Source organism: Mesoplodon densirostris, chromosome 10 (genome assembly GCF_025265405.1).
Source record: "Mesoplodon densirostris isolate mMesDen1 chromosome 10, mMesDen1 primary haplotype, whole genome shotgun sequence".
In the NCBI taxonomy this organism is placed as follows: Eukaryota; Metazoa; Chordata; class Mammalia; order Artiodactyla; family Ziphiidae; genus Mesoplodon; species Mesoplodon densirostris.
Window position 1 is genome coordinate 37,027,218 of NC_082670.1, and position 21,262 is coordinate 37,048,479.

Below are 21,262 nucleotides of genomic sequence, written 5' to 3' on the forward strand. Positions count from 1 at the left end.
AGCCCCTTCCCAATGATGTCTGCTTACATCTTACTGGCCGTTCCTTTTTTTTTTTTTTTTTTTTTTGGCTTAGTCGGGTCTTAGTTGTGTCACATGGGATCTTTCGTTGTGGCATGCAGGCTTCTCTCTAGTTGTGGCGTGAGGGCTCTGTAGTTGCGACGCGTGGGCTCCAGTTGCCCTGAGGAATGTGGGATCTTAGTTCCCTGACTGGGGATCCACCCCGTGTCCCCTGCATTGGAAGGCGGATTCTCAACCACTGGGAAGTCCCTTACTGGCCATTCTTAGATGAAGGGAGGCTGACAAATGTAGCCTTTTAGGTGGACATATTCTCACCTAAGAGAATATCAGGGTTTATTTAGATAGAAGGGGAGAATGGAAGTTGGGTAGGTCATGAGCAGTCTTTACCACAAATCCCCACCTCAGGATCAGTTGGCATTTCTTGAAATGAAAGGATTTAGATGGATGTGAACAGCTGTTCTTCTCCCCACCTCACTCTACCCTGCCAGCCTAGCTCAGGTTGGGTGGGGTGCTCTGGTGGCTCTGAGTATGGCCAGAAGGAACTTTAGAGAAGACAGAGAACCAGAGCAGGGAAAAGGCTTGCTTGGGGTAACCCAGACATTCATGTGAGGGTCCAGCTTCCCATCTGCTAGTGCTCGTTTGCTCCCCCTCACCCCAGCACACTGTTCATTCACATTTCCGTGAGGTTGTTCATTTTCACTGGTTGGTACCTCCCTCCACTAGCAGGTGGCTCCTTTCAGTCCCAGCCGCAGGAGAGCTCTGTGGACCCTCCTGGTTTGGGGGAACCAGAAACTGAGGGACTGTGCTAGAAACCATGATCTACCTCATCTTTCTGCCTCTCGGCAAGCCCATACCCACATGAGCCCAGGCAACCCCACTGCTGTTTGCTCAACGTCTAATCCTTTATTGGGAAGTTCTTCTCATTGTCTGACCTTATTTCAGCTTGTTGTAACATAATCTCTTATCAGAAAGATTCGGAAGCTGAGGCCTCTGACCTGAACTTGAATATCTCCTTAGCCCTGAGACTTTTCCTATGTGAAACTCTAAATGAAGGCACTTATCCCATCACTGAGAGGGACATCTGGAGGGTAGACTTGGGGAGGGGAGCTGGATTCTGGTGTTCCAGTAAAATGCAGGGGGCCTCTGGGGAGGTCAGTTTATCTCTAGCAAAATACATAAGCCCACAAGGCAAGCTGAAGGTCTGTGCCATCACAAGACCTGGCTTTACTCTCCTTTCTGGAATAAGGCCATGTATTCCAGACACAGAGAAGGCCAGGAGATAGAGCTTGAGGGTGTGGCAAGAAGTGAGCTCAGCTGCAATACAGTGGTCTTAACTGACCCAGAGGCACTTGAATCTCAAGCGGTCTGTGCAGGAAGAGACTGAGACCAGAGACGGTAAGGTCAAGGTCACACAGCAATTAGGTGCCGAGGCTGAAGTTAAAAGTCACGTCAAAGGACTTTCCAGCTGGATCTTTCTCATTCTCCTATATTATCCTGTGGGCTCAGGAGAAGCAAGGACACATCTGCATGGCATTTATAAGCTCCCATGAAGTTCAAAACTGCACTGGCATTGTCAGAGCCAGGAGGGAACTTAGATCAAATATAATAATTTGTTAGAAAAGAAACCTGAGGCCTAGAGAAGGCAAGAGAAGTCCCCAGACCACAGAGCAAACAGGCAGCCCAGCTTGGAATCATGGAAGGTCAGAGGTAATGGGCTTAGAGGTTACCTGGCCCTAACTGGTCAGTTTTTAGAGGCAGAAACCAGTGGTCAGAGGTGAAGGGTCGCTCCAAGCTCTACCTGCCATTGAATACACGCTTCTCTCCCACTTCTATCTCCCAAGTCATATCTGGGCTCTAGGATACCGAGAGGAGTGTGTGTGTGTGTGTGTGTGCGTGCATGCGCACATGTGGCTTAATGTGCCAGGGGCAGCAGGCAGGAGACGTAAGAGGCTTTCTCCAGATCAAGAAACCCACCTCCTTCTGGGGCATTCAGAGGCTACAGTGAGTTCTCCCCTCCCCTCCTGGCTTCCTCCAGTTCCCCATACAGCCATGGCCCCTGGCGTCGCCCATTGGCACAGTGGCCTCGGGGGTGCTGGGAGGGCTCAGCCCTGAGGGATGCCCTAATCTGCCTGAAGCACCGACATCCTGCCTGGCTTACTTCCTCACTTTCTCGGGAGCTGAGGGAGCAGGGGCTGTGAGGCCGTCCAGGGCGAGGGTGGGCTGCATCTCCCCACAGTCTCCTGCCCTTCATTCTGGCGGAGCTGGGGCCGGTGAAGCCAGTAGCTCCTTCAGGCTCCCTTGCAGAATTATAGAGCCAGGGATGCGGGGCTGAGGGGTGAAAGGAGTGATTGGTGGGGAGCCCTGGCTGCTGGTGGAGATCAGTATATGTGTGTGTGTGTGTGTGTGTGTCTTTCTGTCTGTCTGTTTGTGTATGGAGAACCATTGGCAGGAGATAAGGTGTTCTCACTGGGTACCGCAGCCGGAGCTGAAATACATTCCCCAAGTCCTCTCTACGCTGGGCATGTACACTTCATCAGTGTTTTTCGTGCACACGTAAATATACGTGGGCATGCATGTGCTGAAAGTGTGCATATGTGTGATCATGCCCACAAGAACATGGGTTTATGTGCAGGGAGTCATGTATGTATGTGTGGAGGGACTGCAGACCTCTTTGGGGGCTTCTTTGGGTCCACCTTTATCCCACTGCTCCTCTGGGCAGCCCCTGGTCATCCTTGCCTTGGTCCCCAGACAGGGGGTGGGAATGGGCATCCAGCACTCTGGACTGTCAGCCCAGCGCTAGGTCCAGCCTGGGTTATAACTGCCCACCACCGCTTCTGGGAGACCTGAAGTGGGGGGCAGGGACAGGCTGAGGCTGGCCTGAAGCTCCTGGCTAATTTTCCCGGGCTCCATCGATCCAGAAACTTCTCCTGAGTGTATTAGCAGTCGGCGAGTGAAAATATCCCCCATTTCAAGCCCTGACCTGAGACAGGGAGGAATCCATAGCAATTTGTTCAAACAGAGGAAAGCATTTCCCTCTGATTTGTATTCCAATTTATTCCAGGCAGGAAGAGGGTCAGGGTGGGGGAACAGGGAACCCTGGCACGGCCAGAGCTGGGCCCAGGCCGTCCCCCTCAGCCCCCCATGCCAGCCGGGGTGGCAGCTGGTACTCCCTATGGCTCCTGGGGGTGAGGGCTGAGGAGGGGAGGGTGGGCCCCAGCAGGAGGGTGGGCCCCAGCAGGGGGATGGGAAGAGAGACCCTTCCCAGCAGGCCCTGCTTGGCTGGAGAGCTCAGTTGTGGATGTGGTTTTCACAAAATACAAAGCTGCCTGCTTGGAGCCTCTCTCCCCGCACCGGGGCCTGTGCCAGACGTGCGCTCACCCGCTGTGCCCGTGCCAGGGTGGGGGCTGGGCTGAACGCATGGGCACAGTGGCCCCAGCTGGGCTGAGTGGCAGGGGGGCCTCTTCTTCTCCTGAAGCCCTCCCCAGCCATCCTCGCAGGAGCAGAACTGCCCAGGCTCAGAGGGGAGCTGACACCTTGGAGAGTCCCCTTGTAGGGCAGGGGGCCCCTCACCACGGGAGCCCTGAGCACATCTGCCTGACACAGCGCTCACGCTTCCTTCCTGGCCTGAGCAGACTGGAGCTCACGGGTGTCCTAACCAGGGAGTCTCTTTGGAGCACCTAGGTTAACGATAGCTCTGGCTGACATTTATTAAGTACCAACTACTTGCTGGGCACTGGGCTAGTGCTGCCAAGCACCCAGTTTGGGCAGGGTCCAGGCGTCCTCCTGCACCTCACTTTCCTCAACCTTCTGCATACTTCTGTCCCCCCTCAGCCGTCTCTGCTCAGTGTTGTCAGTTTCTCCTGGGAATCACTTCTCCCTTTCCACCTGCAGCTGGCCCTAGCGACCGAGGGTCTCAGGACTGATGCCTCTGCAGCCTCCCTTTTCCAAGGGCCTCCACAGACAGGCCAGCTTCGTTTCTTCTGGATCACTTTCTTTGGCGCCACCTGGTCTTCCACTCCCCGCCAGGGCCCAAGCCTCTGAAGAGGTGGCTCCATGGCAACCAGGGAGGAGGATTCTGGGAAGGGTCAGCCAAGTGGTCCTGCAGCTTTGCCCCCAACCCCTGTTCTCCACTGTTTCCTTTCCTCATGCCTCAGTGCCCCAGGGAGGAGAGTAACCAGAGAAGTTCTTCACACCAAGGTGTCAGTGACTAGCAGCTCTGAGGTCAGCTGTCGCACATGACTTGCCAGGCTCCATGACACCACTGAGGTCTAATTTTAGAAGCAAGCAACTAAGTATATCAAAGTCATCTCTCTCGCTCAGGTGGGAGTGTCGGAAGCAGTGTGGCCTGAAGGCTTGTAGCAGAGGCTTCTGTAACAGGTCTGGGTTCAAGTCCTGCCCCAGTCACTCACTGGCTGTGTGATCTTGGGCAGGGTATACTCTGCCTCAGTTTCCCTGTGCACAAGCAAATGATAATAATAGTGCTCCCCTCAGGGGGCTGTGGTGAAGAGGAAATGGGAACTTGTGGAAAACCATTCTGAGCCCAGTGCCTGGGGCTTTTCAGAGGAGGCACTGCTAAGTGAGTGATTCCAGCGCCCAGGCCTGCTCAGGCCTGCTCTGATGAGTCACAGAGGCTGCCACCAGGGAAGTGGCATGTGAGGCTCTATGTACAGGCATGTGACACAGTATTGGGGGAAAGACCGAGACCCTGGTCCTGGAGAAAGTGTGGCAGAATTCCACCCCTCCTCCCATCTTCCTCTTGGGGAAGTTTATAGCAAGAATGTTCCCTTTGAGCTACTTTATGAGTTGGGAGACAGGTGTGTTTTGCACCCAGCCCTTTACTGCCACCCACATGGCTGCCCATTCCAGACCTCACTTTCCTCCTAAGAGGCAGTGCCCCCCACCTCCTGTCCTTAGCCCCCAGGAGCCTCCTAATGGCAGTGACTTTTCTGTCCCTGGCTGTGATTGAACTTAGGTCCAATTGGCCTCCCCCATCCACAGGTCCTTCACTTTTCTCCCCCAGCCGACTGGGTTTCAAGTCATTTACAAGTTGTTCAGAGACTCGACATGCTGAGATCCTACAGTGCATGCCACTTATGTGCTTTCTTAAATTTCAGCCAAAAAAGGAGAGAAACCCTTCAGTGATGGAAGAAAAAAATAATGAGAATACTTAAGCAGGGAGGCAGGTATTACATTTCCCGATTTATAAATATACCTGATGCTAAAAGAAAATATGTTCCCAAACTTTATGCTTCTGGAATTGACTCTTGAAAAAAAAAGAAAAAAAAAGATGGGTCATCCCTTTCAGAAATTTAATGTGCTTTCCCTTCCAGGGGTGTTCTCCTTTTGAAAGGGACACAGAAAGAGAATGCACAAGTGACTATTTATTTATTTATTTATTTATTTTTAAATTTTATTTATTTATTTTTTGGCAGCGTTGGGTCTTTGTTGCTGTGCGCGGGCTTTCTCTAGTTGTGGTGAGCGGGGGCTACTCTTTGTTGTGGTGCGCGGCTTCTCATTGCGGTGGCTTCTCTTGTTGTGGAGCGGGGGCTCTAGGCACGTGGGCTTCAGTAGTTGTGGCGCACAGGGTCAGTAGTTGTGGCGCACGGGCTTAGTTGCTCCACGGCATGTGGCATCTTCCCGGGCCAGGGCTACAAACCCGTGTTCCCTGTATTGGCAGGCAGATGCTTAACCACTGCACCACCAAGGAAACCCGCAAGTGACTATTTAATATGCTGGTGTTGATGAGTGGTATGAAGAACACACAAAGCAGGTAAGGGGATTGAGAGTGATGGCGGTGGCGGCAGGAATGCTGTCTTAAAAAGGGTGGTCGGGGAAGGCCTGTCTCAGAAGAGAGCTGAAGGAAGCGATGGGGTGAGCTCTGGATATCCGGGGAAGAGCAATCCATCAGGGGGAGCTGCAAGTGCAAAGGCCCTGAGGTGGAAGTGGGCTTGGTCTGCTTGAAGAACAGCAAAGACAGCAGTGTGGCCGCAGCTGGGAGGAGGGCACATGCAGGGTGTGGCGGGCTATTGAAAAAGCTATGGCTGATCTCCCTGTGCTCTGCGGCTGCTTCCCACTATCTATCTACCTTACCTTTGGATCAGCTCGGTGCTTTGTGACCGCCTGGAGGGGTGGGATGGGGAGGGTGGGAGGGAGGGAGATGCATGAGGGAAGGGATGTGGGAACAGATGTATATGTATGACTGATTCACTTTGTTATAAAGCAGAAACTAAAAAAAAAAAAAAAAAAAGCTATGGCTTCGACTCGAAGTGAGAGGAGACCCACGGTAGGGTTTTGAGCAGAGAAGGGACAGGATCTGACCTAATGTTGTAAAGGGATCCCTCTGGCTGCTTGTGGAGAACAGACTGTGCCAGGCAAGGGAGGAAGCAGGGTAGAGCTCTCTGGAGGCTGCTGTAAAAATCCAGGCAGGGCATGGTGGTAGTGGTTTCTAAGACCAGGTTGGTGTTTCAGGGGTCGGATGCAGAATCAGTTCTGAGGTTGAGCTGGTGGATTGGGCATGGGATGTGGATGGAGAGAAGGCAGGGATGACTCCCAGGTTTCTGGCTGCCAGTGTGTTTTCAGTGACGGAGGGTGAGGAATGGCTCTCAGGCCTTGGGGGTGTGGGGGGGTCACTAAGTGCTGTCCTCCTGAGGTCAATGGATGTGGACAGAGGCATAAAGTTAATCAAGCCCTTGCATCTCTGATCGCTGGTTTTTAAACCTTCAGAGGCAATCCTCCTCCTGTCTCCTGAGCTGGGGTGAAGGTTCAGCCTGGAAGAACTACACAGGGGCTGCTTTAAGAGGTTTCAAGCAGTCAGGTTGTGACACCCATAATTCTACCCCCCAGCTGGGCGGGATGATGCCCAGGAACCCACAGTAGCCTGGGGTGGGGGTGGGGGTGGGACCAGAGTGCTGCCCAGCCAGAGTGGCGGTGGTAAGCTCTGCAGAAACACTGTCCTTCTGTCCTGGCGTCTAAGGCCCCGCCTGCTCTTAAGCTGCAAGAGTGATTTTGCTTTCAGGGTTGTTATTATTATTATCCACTTAAACAACTTCACAGGAAAAAAAAGGAACCCAGTGACCATCAAACATTAACCATTCATTCTAAATTCCCTGCCCATACCTGTCAATATATTTTTACATAGCAGTAAACAGTGGTCCATTCTGCTCTCTTGGCTGACTTTATCTCCTACACACATCTCCTGGTATTGACTGAACCCTCAGACCTGTCAGCTTAATGGCCGCAGGGCACCCCCTGCATTGATAACGCTGGAGTTTGGTCACCATTTCTCCAGTGCTGGGCATTTGGGCAGATGCCAATTTCTTCTTCTAAATAGCTCTGCCATGAATATCCTTATGTGAATTACTTTTTCCTTTTAAATTATTTCCTTGGGGCCTATTCCCCAAAGTGAGATTGCCTAATAGGTCATAGGATAGGAACAGTTTTATGGTTCTCATTTCGCACTGCCGGCCCGTGCTACAAAAAGTTTGAGCCGGGCTTGTGCGCAGCCCAGCCACAATGGATTTTTATTATTTTAATTTATTTTCACTGGTTTAATAGGTGCATTATGGCCTGCTTCTTAACTTCCAGTTTTTACTTCCAGAAGCCATATTTGGGTCTTTTGAGCACCTAATAATAATAAGACCTGATCTGTGCAAAACTTTACAGTTTACATGGCACTTTCTGATATGTCATCTCACTTGAGATGACATATCAAGTGAGACACGATGAGCCTAATACTATTGGCCTCTGTTTTGTATGGTGAAATGGGGGTTTAGTCAAGTTAAGTGCTGGAGTGGAACTTCCAGCCAGTTCTTGCAGGTTTGGTTGGAAAGGACTCCCACCCACTTGCCACCATCCTGTTCTTTCTGAGGACCCAGGTCCCCAGATGCTCATTTTAGCCCCAGTCCAGTGCCTCAGCCCCCTGTATCCCTTGGTTCCCACAGCCAGGCCTGTGTCAGGCTGAAAGCTGTGCCCTGTGCTTCAGGCTTGGGTCTCAGCTCGGGGGGTGGGAGGAAAACACTGGGCTTTTGGGTCATAGGGGCCTTTGAGGGTTCTTTGCTTTAGCGAGGCCACTGTTCCCTCCATTCCCTGGTCCAGGGCTGGCCAAGGCTCTGCATTCTGGGTTGGGGGCCTGCACCTGGCAGTGTGTCTCTGGTCCCACCCAGGATGTGCCCCATCCCTAGTGTTGGTCACAGGTACACTGGTACCCAGGTGACTGAGCCTCAGGCTCCAATAAACAGGGTTACTCAGGGGCCTGTCAGGCTCTACACTGGAGGCTTCAACTCTCAGACTAGGGGGACCTTCTCAGGGTGGACACACCCTTAGGTATGAGTTTGGTTTTTTTGTTTGTTTGTTTGTTTTTTTTCTGGTACGCGGGCCTCTCACTGTTGTGGCCTCTCCCGTTGCGGAGCACAGGCTCTGGGCGCACAGGCTCAGTGGCCATGGCTCACGGGCCCAGCCGCTCCGCGGCATGTGGGCTCCTCCCAGACCAGGGCACGAACCTGTGTCCCCTGCATCGGCAGGCGGACTCTCAACCATTGCGCCACCAGGGAAGTCCCGTGAGTTTGGTTTTATTCTGCTCCCTTCTAACTATACTTCTAGATCATCTACTAGGCAGCATGTGCTGTGATTGGTGGATTCCATTCTTATTATATTTAACACTCTCAATAAGAAACATTCTTATAGCCATTTTATAGGCAGGAAACTGAAGCTGTAGACTAGAGAGTTAAATGATTTGCCCCAGGTCACAAAGCAATTATTGCAACAGTCTGAATGAGGACGCTGTGTCTACTCCAGCCCTGCCCCTCCCATGGGCTTAGTTAGATAGGTATGCTTTGTCAGTTGGAAGCTTGGTCACCTCTAGAATTTGGCCCACTGCCAGGGTCCAGGGCCAAGTGAACTGCAGTGATGAGGTCTCCAGGACTGCAGATCTTGGTGGGGTTGCGTAGCGGGACCCCAGCAGAAAATTTTTACATGAGAAACCCTATGTCCATGGGCCCCACAGCCCTGGGCCAGGCAGGCTCAGGTCCTGGGTTCCAGAAACCACTCTGCTCTGATGGGTGGTAGCCTCTCTCTCTCTCCATCATCCTGGATGTTCTGCTGGGAGAGCTTTCCTTCCAGTGATTACCTCTTTCTGTCCACATTGACGTTCTGGTCTCTTGGGATTATGGCTCTTGGCATCCCCCCAAAGTAGACCTCTTCATTCAGTTTTACATTTTTCTCTTACAGGCCCTTGGAACAGGTTCCCAAAGGGTCCCAGGCTATATGATCAAATGGAAAGGGAACTGAAATTTATTGAGCACTTACTAGATACTAGTGATTATGCTCTGTACCGAATGTGCATTATCTCGTTTAATTCTCACAACCCAGAAGATATTTTCACTAGAGCTGAGATGTAGTATTATACCCATTTTACAGATGAAGAGACTGAGGCTTCGAGAAGTTAAATAACTTGCCCAAGGTCACATAGTTATTAGAGGAGAGATAGAGCCCTACCTCCTGCCCCTCATACTACACCATCTGAGCAGCCCCTCAGACTTGCATTTACAGCTTCGGCTCAAGCAGTGCCCACCTTGAGGCATGTGCCTTTCTGATCTCTCTTCCCTGAGTGTCCTGCCTATAATGTTAGCACTGTCCTAGGGCACCTCATTTGTTGACAGTTTTGATCTCCCTGCCCACCAGGGAGAAAGTCCCTTTATAGTTTCCCCCAGGGGACCTCAGAGCCCCCACTTAGAGGGCTTTCTGATGACCTGTCCTAACATTCCTGAGTTCATTGGTTGTGTGCAGATTAGACTTCCACTGGTATGCAGACAGTGAAGATTCTATGAGTAGAACCTGGCACTCTCAAAACCTGTGTGCCTTCTGATGGGGCCAGGATGTAGGTGCAGCGGTGCCAAACCTTCCCAGGGACAGGGGCACAGATGGACTGGCCACCACTTTCAGCAGTGCCAGGCTCTGCCAGAAGCATCAGGCTCTGCAAACAGTATCAGCTCCTGAAAATGGAACCAGGCCTTACACACAGCAACAGATTCTGCGAGCCCTACCAGGCCCTGCCTCTGACTATGAGAGCAGAGCTTGTTTTCATGCTCAATCATGGTGATAGGCTGGCAGCCTGTGCCCTGATCTTTCATCTGTGGCTGCTTTCCACACTCAGTGACAGTGCTCTTGAACCTGGAGGTGAGAGATACATACATACTCAGGTTGGGGAGAGATTTTTGAAGCCAAAGGGGAGGTCAGCTGAATGTGGATCTGGTTTTGGTAAGCAAAAAAGACTTATTGCTGAGAGCAGACTTTTAATAGAGTCGGCAGCAAGGGGAAGGCAGAGGTGCTTCAGGGAGGGGGATGTGCCTGACTGCCTCTGCATTCTAGAGCTGAGAGCAGGCCAACAGGTGCTCAGGAAATGTTACAGAAGGGATCCATGAATCAATGGTAAGTTAACAGGCGATTGTACGTGCCTTTGAAGGACTGGGAGGCCAGGGAGCAAGAGGGAAGATGGAGAGAGAATCATCCTGGACCAAGGTCTAATGCCCCGAGAGAGTGACCAGAGGTGGACGGGGCAGGGTGTGCTGGTGCTTCCCCTCAAGATGACTCACATTAAGGTGAGGCCAGGGGAGGTGGTACTGGTGGGGGGACTGGTTCAAACTTGTTTTCCAGCATGGAATTGGCGCCTCCCCTAGACTCCAGAACTCCTGAGAAGCCACCTGGCCTGCCCCCTGGCCAGCGGCAGAAACAGAGGGCAGGCTTCAGCCAGCTCTGCAGACAGGGCTGTGGGGAGGGCAGGGCAAAGCCCCACTGTGGAGAGCACAGAGAGCAGGGTTAATTTTCCTGAGAGGTACACATCTGATGGCCTGTGGTCCGCAGGAGAGGCGTGTAGCATCATCTCTGGCAGAAGGAGGCCCAGGAGGAGCCAGCCAAGCGCCTGCCCTGAGAGCCTCCTTTCAGACTCCGGCCGCCATTCTCTGAGCAGCTAATTAAAAGAGAAAAGCCTGTTAATATTTCAGCACTGGTAACTCTGCTAAATTATTAAGTGTCCATTTACATTACATACACAAAAGGATCGATAAACATGTGTGTATCAGGAGCTGGGAGAATGAGGGAGGAATAGTTTCTAAGGATGCCACGTGGGACAGGCCCAACCAGTGGCTCAGAGACTATGTCCTGCACCTGGGGCCCTGTGTCCTGAGCACTGTGCCAGGCACTTGCAAACTGGAAATGCATGGGGCTTAGCACAAAAGTCAGAGAGTCAGAGGGACTCCAAATCAGCAGGGTGTCCTTGGGCAAGTTACTTAAACTTGCTGAGCCTCAGCTTCCTCATCTGACTAATGGGAACAATAATAGGCTTGTTGTGGGCAATAAATAAGATAATAGATATAAAACACTCAATAAAACGCTGGCACAGAGTAATATTATTATTATGTATATATTATTATGTGATCGTTATATTATGGTGATGGGAGGGAGACCTGAGACATAATTCCAGCTCACAGTAATCCCTCCTTGTTTCCTTTCTGCCTCTCAGCAGGCCTTTATAGGCATCATTTTTTTTTTTTTTTTTTTTTTTGTGGTACGCGGGACGCACAGGCTCAGCAGCCATGGCTCATGGGCCCAGCCGCTCCGCGGCATGTGGGATCTTCCCGGACCGGGGCACGAACCCGTGTCCCCTGCATCGGCAGGTGGACTCTCAACCACTGTGCCACCAGGGAAGCCCTATAGGCATCATTCTTATCCCAGCTCTTCTAGACTATGCACTTCCCTAGTGCAGGGCCTGGGTACCATAGCTCTCTGTACCCCCAGCACCAAGCTCAGCACCTCACACTTATAAGGATTTGGTGAATGACTGTCTTATAGAAGCTAGGACCAGACCACAGATTCTGTTTCCATATCGCCTGGCCCAGAACACTCAGTGATGCTTCCAGGAGGTGGTTAGGGTGATGGTACTTGCCCTGCCATCCAGTAACTGGGAGATAGAACCAGCTTCAGGTGGGGGAGTCGGCAGCACCCCCTTCTTCTTTTCTCTCCTTGCCTTCCCACCACTCTGCTCTGTTTGGAAGATTCCGCAGCCTGCAGACACACTTCCCCTGAAAGAGTCAGGAGGGGGAAGCAGGACACCAGATCCCACTTGGTCATGATTAACCTTTTAAAATTTAGGGTGGGGAAGAAAGCTGAAGGAAAGCTGATGTGATGGGGCTTTTTTTTTTTTTTTTTTCTTTTTTGCGGTATGCGGGCCTCTCACTGTTGTGGCCTCTCCCGTCGCGGAGCACAGGCTCCGGATGCGCAGGCCCAGCGGCCATGGCTCACGGGCCCAGCCGCTCCGCGGCATATGGGATCCTCCCAGACCGGGGCACGAACCCGTATCCCCTGCATCGGCAGGCGGACTCTTAACCACTGCGCCACCAGGGAGGCCCGTGATGGGGCTTTTAATCAAGGGTTTTCATTCCCTTTGCTGTCTGTCAGCCTTGTTTGGTTCTACATCCTACTGTTGCATCCTCATGTACTTTGCCAGTGTCCCCCACCCACTTGGCTCGCAGCTGGGGAGAAAATTCTCTGATGGGGGATGGGGATTCTTGATGAAATTCCCCTTCTAGGTTCCAGTGAGAGTTCTCTCCAGAAGGCCATGGAGCAAGCTGGAATTTGCCTTAACATGCGTCCTTGAGAGTTTGTGGCTTCCTCACTGGGTGCTGGCAGTCCCCACCCCTACCTACGGTGTGGGGTGTACACTTTTGGAGGTAGAAAGGAGTGAGCTCATAGACCAGAAGCATCTGCCAGGGACTTGCCATTTCTGCTCAGTTGCCCTCCTTAGGATGCTGCCTCATTGGTGGCATGTCTCATGCCGCTTGGTTACTCTCAACCAAGGGGCTGGGGTGGGGAATGTTACTTGACTCCACAGCCATTATATTCTGTTAAGAAAGAGCTTTATGGTCAAGTGGAAAGCACTGGATTAAACCAAGTTACATGGATGTGTTTACTGCAGGACTTTTCAGGGCCTTTAATAGTATAGTCTTGTGTGCTGAGACTCTGAGAGGGAGAAGATGCAGGATCCTTATTTGGCGATGGGCTATCTGTGAGCATTTTATGGAGCACAGGTTTGGCAGACAGTGTTTTCCTTTTCCATGGGGTTTGTTGCTAAATCTTGGGAGAGTTAAATAGCAAAAGTCTCATAGGCCAGAAGCAGGGAAATTGTTCCACAATCCTTCCTATTTTCTATCCACCAACGTGGCGTCAAGCAGAGATAAACAAATCCAGCAGTGCCTCTGAAATTTAAAGGGAGCGTGTTACAAATACAACCTCTGAGGCCCGCCCCTGAAGAGTCAGGGCTAGTGGTTCTGCATGGGCCTGGGAATATGCATTGCAAAGGGCTCCCCTAGTGACACAAGGTGGGGGTAGAGGAGTCCGTGGAGGGCAGTGAACTGAGTTCCAAGCTAGTGGGCAGAAGGCCTGGGTTCGAGCCCCAGCTCTGCTACTGTCCTGTGTCTGTGAGTGGACAGGGTGTTCCCTTCTCCAGGCCTCAGTCTCCTTCTCTGCCAAAGGAGGCTAAATAGGACGTGCCCTTTCTGGCTCTCAGAACTGAGGCAAGGAGCTTGCAAATATACAATGGACTCCAGGAATGTATCAGGCCTCATTATCTGTGGCAGATAAGACATCATCCTTTCATGCGAAGGCCTTGCAGTGCCCTGGGGAGGTGGGGTTTTAAGAGGAGTGCAGGATCACTTATGGAATAATAATGCTGGCTGACATGCTTGATGGCTTACTGTGTACCAGACAGTTTTAAACACTTTACCTGAGTTTACTTATTTATTCCTCTCCACAACCCCATTTTACAAATGAGAAAACTAAGGCTTAAATAACTTGCTAAAAGTCACAAGGTAACTTTCTGAAAGTTAAGTTGTAAGAGGGATGCTCGGAAAGGGCTCCATCCCTCCCCTCTGGTTTTCCGACTCCCTGCACAGCCCTCAACATGAACTCTGAACATGTTCATGAAACCTCCCTAATGGTTTAGCGTCTGCTTTGAGTGGCTCCACCCCTGAGATATAGAGGGGGCCACAGAGGGTGGTCTTCTGTCCCCATCTCTGGCTCCTATTTAATCATCTCAGGAGCTGTCATTTATTGACAGAACACATACTGTTTGGGCAGATTATTGTATTCAACCCTCACACCAGCCCTGGGAGAAGGTATTATTGTTCCCATTTTACAAATGAAGAGGCTGAGGCTCAGGGAGGTTAAGTAACTTGCCCAATGTCACCCAGCTAGTGGGTAGCAGAGCCAGAAATTAGTCCCAGATTGTCTGCTCTTTCCACCTCTCTCCAGCAGATCCCTCCTCCGCCCACTGTTCCTTTTTTCACGACGCCCTGCTTTAGGGTCATCTTAGCACTTAACACACTCTGAAACCATCCGTTCATTTCTGTTTCCTTGTTTGCCATCCATCTCCCCAATAATGCTCTTTCAGAGCTGGTCTTTGTTTGCTTTTCATGACAGTCTCTCTAGCATCCAGTGCAGCGGCCTGCTTTTGTTGTTTGATAGACTGAATGAAGGGATTATGTCATGGTGCCTCTTGACTCAGGCCCTGGCCTGGTTGCCTTTAGAATCAGAAAACGTTGCCGCTGGTAGTGACTTCCTGGGGTGTGTAGAGCGAGAGGCTGAGGCTCAGTGGGACAGAACCCCTTTGGGGGTCTGTAACTTGGTGGGATCTCTGTTGGTTTAGGGTCAGAAAGCAGTTCCAGCCATTCCAGGGGTGAGCAGAGTTGGGGAGGCTGACTCATGTTAACGAAACTCAGTGGGGGGTGATGGGCAAATTGGAATGTCTATGCCAAGGGGGCCTGAGTGCTTTGCAATTAGGCAGCACTTGCTCCAGAAGGAAAATCTGAACTGGGAAGAAGTCAGCCATGGGAAGTGGCTCATCAAATAGGACTCAGAGTAAAGGGAGCGGGTAATTGTAATGGTTAGTGTCAACTGAGGAAGCTGGATAACATCAACGGACAATGTCATCAAAGGGGAGTTGGATGCTCTTTTTTTTGGTCTAATTGAAGTGTAAAGTGATATAGTAAAATCTTAAGCAAATACCTTGATGCATTTTTACATGTACATCCACCCGTGTAACAGCCACTCAGATTAAGACTATGAACATTTCCATCTCACTAGATGGGATCCCATTTCCTCCCCAGAAACTTCTCTTGTGCCCTTCCCAGTATATAATCACCCACCTCCACCCAAGGGCAACCACTGTTTAGATCTCTGTTACTATAAGGTTGGTTTTTCCAGTCTTGAATTTCAAATCTATGAAATCATACACTATTTCCTCTTTTATGTCTGAGCTCTTTCACTCAAATTGTGCTGTGAGATTCAAAAGGGTTGTTGTGTCTATCTGTAGTTCTTTTTCTTTTTTTTTTTTTTTTTTGCGGTACGCGGGCCTCTCACTGTTGTGGCCTCTCCCGTTGCAGAGCACAGGCTCCAGACGCGCAGGCTCAGCGGCCATGGCTCATGGGCCCAGCCTCTGCGCGGTATGTGGGATCTTCCCGGACCAGGGCACGAACCCGTGCCCCCTGCATCGGCAGGCAGACTCTCAACCACTGCGCCACCAGGGAAGCCCCTGTAGTTCTTTTTTTCACTTCTGTGTAATATTCCATTGTAGGAATATGCCAGAATTTATTCATCCTTGCTGTTCTTGATGGATATGTGGGTTGTTTCTTGTTTTTAGCTATAATGAATAAAGCTGCTATGAATATTCTTGGACCTATTGTTTGGTTGTCATAGCACTAATTTCTATTGGGTACATACCCAGGAGTGGAATTCCTGCATCATGGGGTGTACACTTGTTTAGCCTGAGTAGGTGCTGCCAAAATCTCTTCCAAAGTGGTTCTACTATTTTAGAGTTGGATAGTCTTAGGAGTTAATGTCATTAAAGGACGTTAGATAATCTTAATGATGTCATCACCCATGATGCCAGCTCATAGCCCAATGTCCAGTGAGGAAGAGTACCTGTCAGGTGGCCAGAGGCTTTGTGTCTGCTGGCCAGGCCCCATCTTTTCTGGCTTGGGCTGGCCAGGCCCTGAGAAAGTCCAACTCTCCAGCTCTTTTTCAGTATTCCTTATCAGTCACCAAAGTGTCTATCATTACAACACTGCCTGGCTACGGGCAAGCCACAGTGTCCAAGATTACAGCTTATCTTCCTTTGGAGCCTGTTAAATCAACATCTTCCTTGTTGAGAGGCACCCCAGGCCTCTTGCAGACATCCATGCAGCCTTCTGGGCTTATCAACGACTGGCACACACATCACACATTGGTGGCTTGTTTCCTGAGGACCTTGGCCACAGATGGCTATCTTTTCCAAAGCATTTTCATTGCAGGGGGTGATAGTTTCAGACCCATTCCCTAGATTCCAGGGTGCATCTTATACAGGGACCACGTGCTGTTTATAAAATTCATAGAAAGTATGAGTTGAAAAAAAACCTCAGAAGTCATCTAATACACTCCCCTCCTATAGGTGGGGAAACTGAGGCCCATGAGGTTTGACTTGCCCAAGGTCACACAGCTTGTCTCCTGACCATGGCAGCCAGACTGGACACTCAGACTCTGGGTTGGTAGCAGCTGCCACTGTTTGCAGAACTTGCTGCTGTTTGCAGACTCTCATGGTTAAACACAGCCTACATCACCCCCAGCTGGCTGCCCCACAAACTTCTTGATGTGTGGCCGGGCTGCCTCTGTGGACCCACCTCTGTAATGAGTTCATGACTGTCCCATCAGTGTTGGTTGGAAAGACTGTTAAGGTGCTATTTGTGGCAACAGTAGAACACATCAGAGTTTGCTAAGCACTTCTCATTTATCCTGTGTGATGATCACATCCACCCTTGTGAGTTCTCAGGGTTGGTAGCATTCTCTCCATCTTAGAGATGAGAAAATGAAGGTCCAAAGATCACTAGTGTTTTACCCTGGGTAATATGGAATATAAGACTGCCCTGTCAACCTGCAGGAAGCCCCCCTGTTTTCTGAGGGCTGGTTCAAAAGTTGCCTCTTCCATAGAGCCTTCTGTGATTCTTTCTCCAGCAGACAGTGATGTCTTTCTCCTCTCACCTCCTCTTTACCTTTCTTACAATGCTTAGCAGCTTCACCATGGCATATTCCTATAAATTCATTCATTCAGTGTTCACTGAGTACCTGCTATAGTCAAGGCTTTGTGCTGGGGATACCAAGGTGTGAAGTTCATGGTCTGGTAGGTAGAAAGATAAGAATGCTGAATTTGGTAGACACGCAGATTGATGCTTTGTTGTTGCACTGGAAAAGTGATGGATACAGAAGGAGGGGAGGATGTAGGTCAATCATGGAATGCTTCCCGGAGGAAATTACACATTTTATGAACAGGTTTTATCTCACCTCCCTGCTCCTCTTTAGGGCAAGGACTCAGTTTTCACCCCCTTGTGTCCCTCGTGCCCTGGATTAGCTCTCCTGCCTCCACTCCCTCCACCCTCATATGTGAGCAGACAGGTTTGAAATTGGGGGCCTTGCCCTCCTTCCCAGAACCCAAGTACTGGTGGGCTGGGGGCTGGTTTTCCTTCAGGACAGTGGGGCTAAGACACTGAAGGAGGGCTATGAACTTTTCTGGTTCAATCATTTTCCCTTTGGGTCCCCCCAGCCATATCCCAGCTCTGGTCCCCCAGCCCTGGCCAGATCCCAGCCCTGGCCACTGTGAGAGAGGTTAGGGAGGATCCAAAGTCTTGTGAGAGCTTCCAGACCCCAGTGAGAACTTCTCTCCCTTGGAGAGGAGGCTGGCATAGGTTCAGAGAGCAATGAGGGAAAAGTAACAGGCGTTTGGGTGAGGGGAACGTGCAGTCTGTGGGGCTGGAGGCTATCTTAGTTAGGTTCGCTGAAGGTTGAGCCTCGGATGGTTGGTGGCAGTGAGTTCAGGCAAGTGATTTGCTGAGAAAGTGCTCTAAGGACCAACTGAAAGGGGACAAGGGAAACAGCCAGGTGAAAATGTGGTTTAGTTGACTTAGTCTCAGCCTGTTCCCTGGGGTGGGGGTAGGGGGCCTCTGGAGCATGAACAGAACCGCGGTCACACCAGCTTGAGGCAAGATGGCTGGGCTTTTGCATCATGTCCACCAGTCATTGGGGTGTGTATGTATTGGGGAAGGGATGACCTCCTAGGCGTGTCTGGTCCAGGCAGCTCCCACTGGTGGAGGGCAATTCCCTGGGGCAGGTGAGCTCTGTGTGCCTAGCAGCTAACACAGCAGCTGGGAATGGAGGCACCTGCCAGATACAGGGAGCTGGGCAGAGCACCAGCAGCCTGCACGACAGGGGGCTGCTAAGACACGACGCTCACTGGGTGACAACCACTCTGTACAGATTACAAAGCCCCCTCACAGTCCTCAGTTCATTGAAGAGCACAGATCTCTTGCAAGGGCCATGGGATGGGGAGGAATTGCCCCTGTCCTGAGTCCCTGGCCCTGGCCCTTCTGGTCTGGCCCCGGGGCCCTAGGAGGATTCTTTCCTGAGCTCGATGGGATCAGGCCTCTGAGGGATGTCATGGAGAAGTCTGGGCTGACCCCTCCCCCTGACACATGCAGGAGGGAGCCTTAGAACCCCTCTGGCCTCGGGGCCTCCTGTCTAAACCTCCCCGTCTCCCGCCAGCTCCAGCCCAGGCTCAGATCGTGCATGCGGGCCAGGCGTGTGTGGTGAAAGAGGACAACATCAGTGAGCGCGTCTACACCATCCGGGAGGGGGACACCTTGGTGCTGCAGTGCCTTGTCACCGGGCACCCTCGGCCCCAGGTAAGCCCTTGGCCTGGCTTGAGCAGGCCCCTCCTGACCCACCCCGCTCTGGGATCAGAAGAGGCAATGGGAGCTGTGACTAGAGACAGACAGCAGCAAGTCAGCAGAAGACAGGAGCCTGGGGCTGGGGAAATAGCTGGAAAATAAACTGTGGGGAAGGGCTACAGGCTGTGGGCTTATTCACCTGGAAATATTGACGACTGAGGGCAAAAACTGAATGTCAATTTTTCAGTTCCACTCCATTCCCTGTATCTGTTGAGCAGACGCTCTCTCAGATATATACCTTCAACCACTGTTTGAAGGCAGACCATGTGCCAAGCACTATGCTCGTTACTTTCTCCAGTGTTTTCTCTTTGGAACCTCGCAACCATGCTGTGAGGAAGGCATCAGGGCCTCCATTTTAAGCTGAGGAAATCGAGGTTCAGAGAGGTTGGGTAAACTCCCAAGGTCCTCAGCTCTTGTGAGGGTGGGTGCAGAATTCGAATCCACAACCAGCGTTCTCTGTAGCTTGGTACACTTCCTCCTACTTTAGGAGGCTTCCAGTAGGCAAGCCCCACACTTTTGACATTAAGAGACTCAAAGCTATTAGAAAGTAACAGAAGATGAGTATCTGGAAAATCTGGGTGAATTTTGTCCCAGACTAAGTGTTTGGTTCAGGCAGGAAGTATTGGCTGGTTATCACTGAGAGCTGACAGGAGGAGGCAGGAGGGTGGGCTGGAGGGATGGGTAAAATTTGCTGGCGAGCTGCGTGACCTTTAAAAGCAGCAGAAAAGGTTTTGATTGGATCCTAGGAAGCACAGTGATTGCAAAATCCTTTTTGGGGGGGACAAATTTGGGAACAGGGACAGCTTTAGTAGGTTTGGTCTTGAGACAAGCAGATGGACGAGAAAACTCCTAAAGACTTTTTCAAACTGAAGCGATCACCACCGCTTCCTCCTTCTTAACGGTTGTTTTTTGGAAGTGAAAACAGTGCTGCCAGTCTTCAGGTTGGTGTTTGCACAGGTGTGACTTTAGGGATGATGCTCCCTAAAGCCAGGGAGGCAGCTGGGCCACCTCTCCCTCAGGCTGCACTGGCCATCTGTGTGTGTCCCCTTGTGCATCACATGTAGGAGTCGTTTGTGGCTGTGGCTGTGAGTCCATGCACCCATTTTCTATTTCCATTTGTAGTTTCATTATTCGTCCTGCTACCTAGGCTCAAACCCTTGGGCTCATATTTGACTCAGCCGCATATCATTCCCCACACCTAGCCAGGCTCTGAGGCCTTTCTTTTTACGTCTCTTGCATGGGTCTCCTTCTATTCCTCATTACCCCTTGAGGTCAGACCTTTAGTCTTGTCCCTTGGACCACTGCAGTAGACTCTAACTGGCCTCCCATTCTCCTACATCTCCCCCTCAAATCCATTCCTGCACCCTGCTCCCAGAATCATCATCCTTAGACCTGCTACGTTATATCACTCCCCTGCTCAGAAACCTTCGATGGCTCCACATTACCTACCAGACCCAGTTCAGCCTCATAGGGGTGGAACAAAAGAACCCCCACAATCCAGCCCCCACCTGCCTGTCCTGTCTGATCTCCCACGGCCATCCTCCTCACACCCTGTCTTCAGTGAACCTGTCCAAATACACCCTGTCCATTCTTGCTTTAGCCACTGCTCTTTACCTGTCCTGAAATGCCTTCTAGTGCCTTTTTGCTCATTTCATTACAATAAATATTTATTGAGCACCTGCTATGTGCCAAGTACTGTGATGGGTCCTGAGGATACAGCTGCAGTTCCTGTTGTCATGTAGCATCCAGTCTAGGGGTGGAGCAAGTATCATCTCATAGCCCACTTTGTTGTCAGATGGAGGAATGAGTGGGCATGGAATTCCCTACTCCAAACTAATAGCAAGAGAGAGGGACTCTCTATGGTTAAAATGAAGAAGAAATCTATAGTGATGGTAGTGAGCAAAAGCTGAAGAAACTGGTACTTGGAGGGACTTAACTGCATACTCACATCAGGGGTAGTAGTATTAATACACACATGGGGGGTATGAGCTGAGGCCACAGGCCCATCTATGACTGGATCTAGAACTGCACTTCTTACCTAAAGCTGGAAGCTTGATAAGAGTGATACCACCTATGAATGGGGACCAGAAGATCTCTGCCCCATAGCCCAGAGTCACAGCAGGGAGCAAACTTTCTGCTTCAGGGTGTGGGTGCAAACAGAGTCACCTATGAGGGAATAACCCTAATCCAGTCAGTGTCTTACACTATCCAAGTGGTGAGGAGACCTTAAGCTGAGAAACTAATATAAAAACTGGGACTTCCCTGATGGTCCAGTGGTTAAGACTCTGTGCTTCCAGTGCAGCAGGTATGGGTTCGATCCCTGGTCAGGGAACTAAGATCCCACATGCCGTGGGGCACGGCCGAAGAAAACCCAAACTGGTTGAAACCTGTGAATGCACATATCTTGGGCATAGGCAACCATAAAGCTACACCACAGACAGGCC

At 51.0% G+C, this 21,262-nt stretch overlaps 1 protein-coding gene across 3 annotated transcripts in view; it reads left to right on the plus strand.

Annotated features, from left to right (window-relative positions):
- Positions 1-21,262, plus strand: part of MDGA1 (MAM domain containing glycosylphosphatidylinositol anchor 1) — a 55,136-nt gene that overhangs the window by 12,163 nt on the left and 21,711 nt on the right. For all 3 annotated transcript variants that reach the window (XR_009533635.1, XM_060111260.1, XM_060111261.1), the window contains exon 2: positions 18,634-18,773. Coding sequence is in view for 2 of the 3 variants with exons in the window: in XM_060111260.1 (XP_059967243.1) it covers positions 18,634-18,773 (140 nt within the window). In the remaining variant the exon portion in view is untranslated. The remainder of the gene's footprint in view (positions 1-18,633; positions 18,774-21,262) is intronic.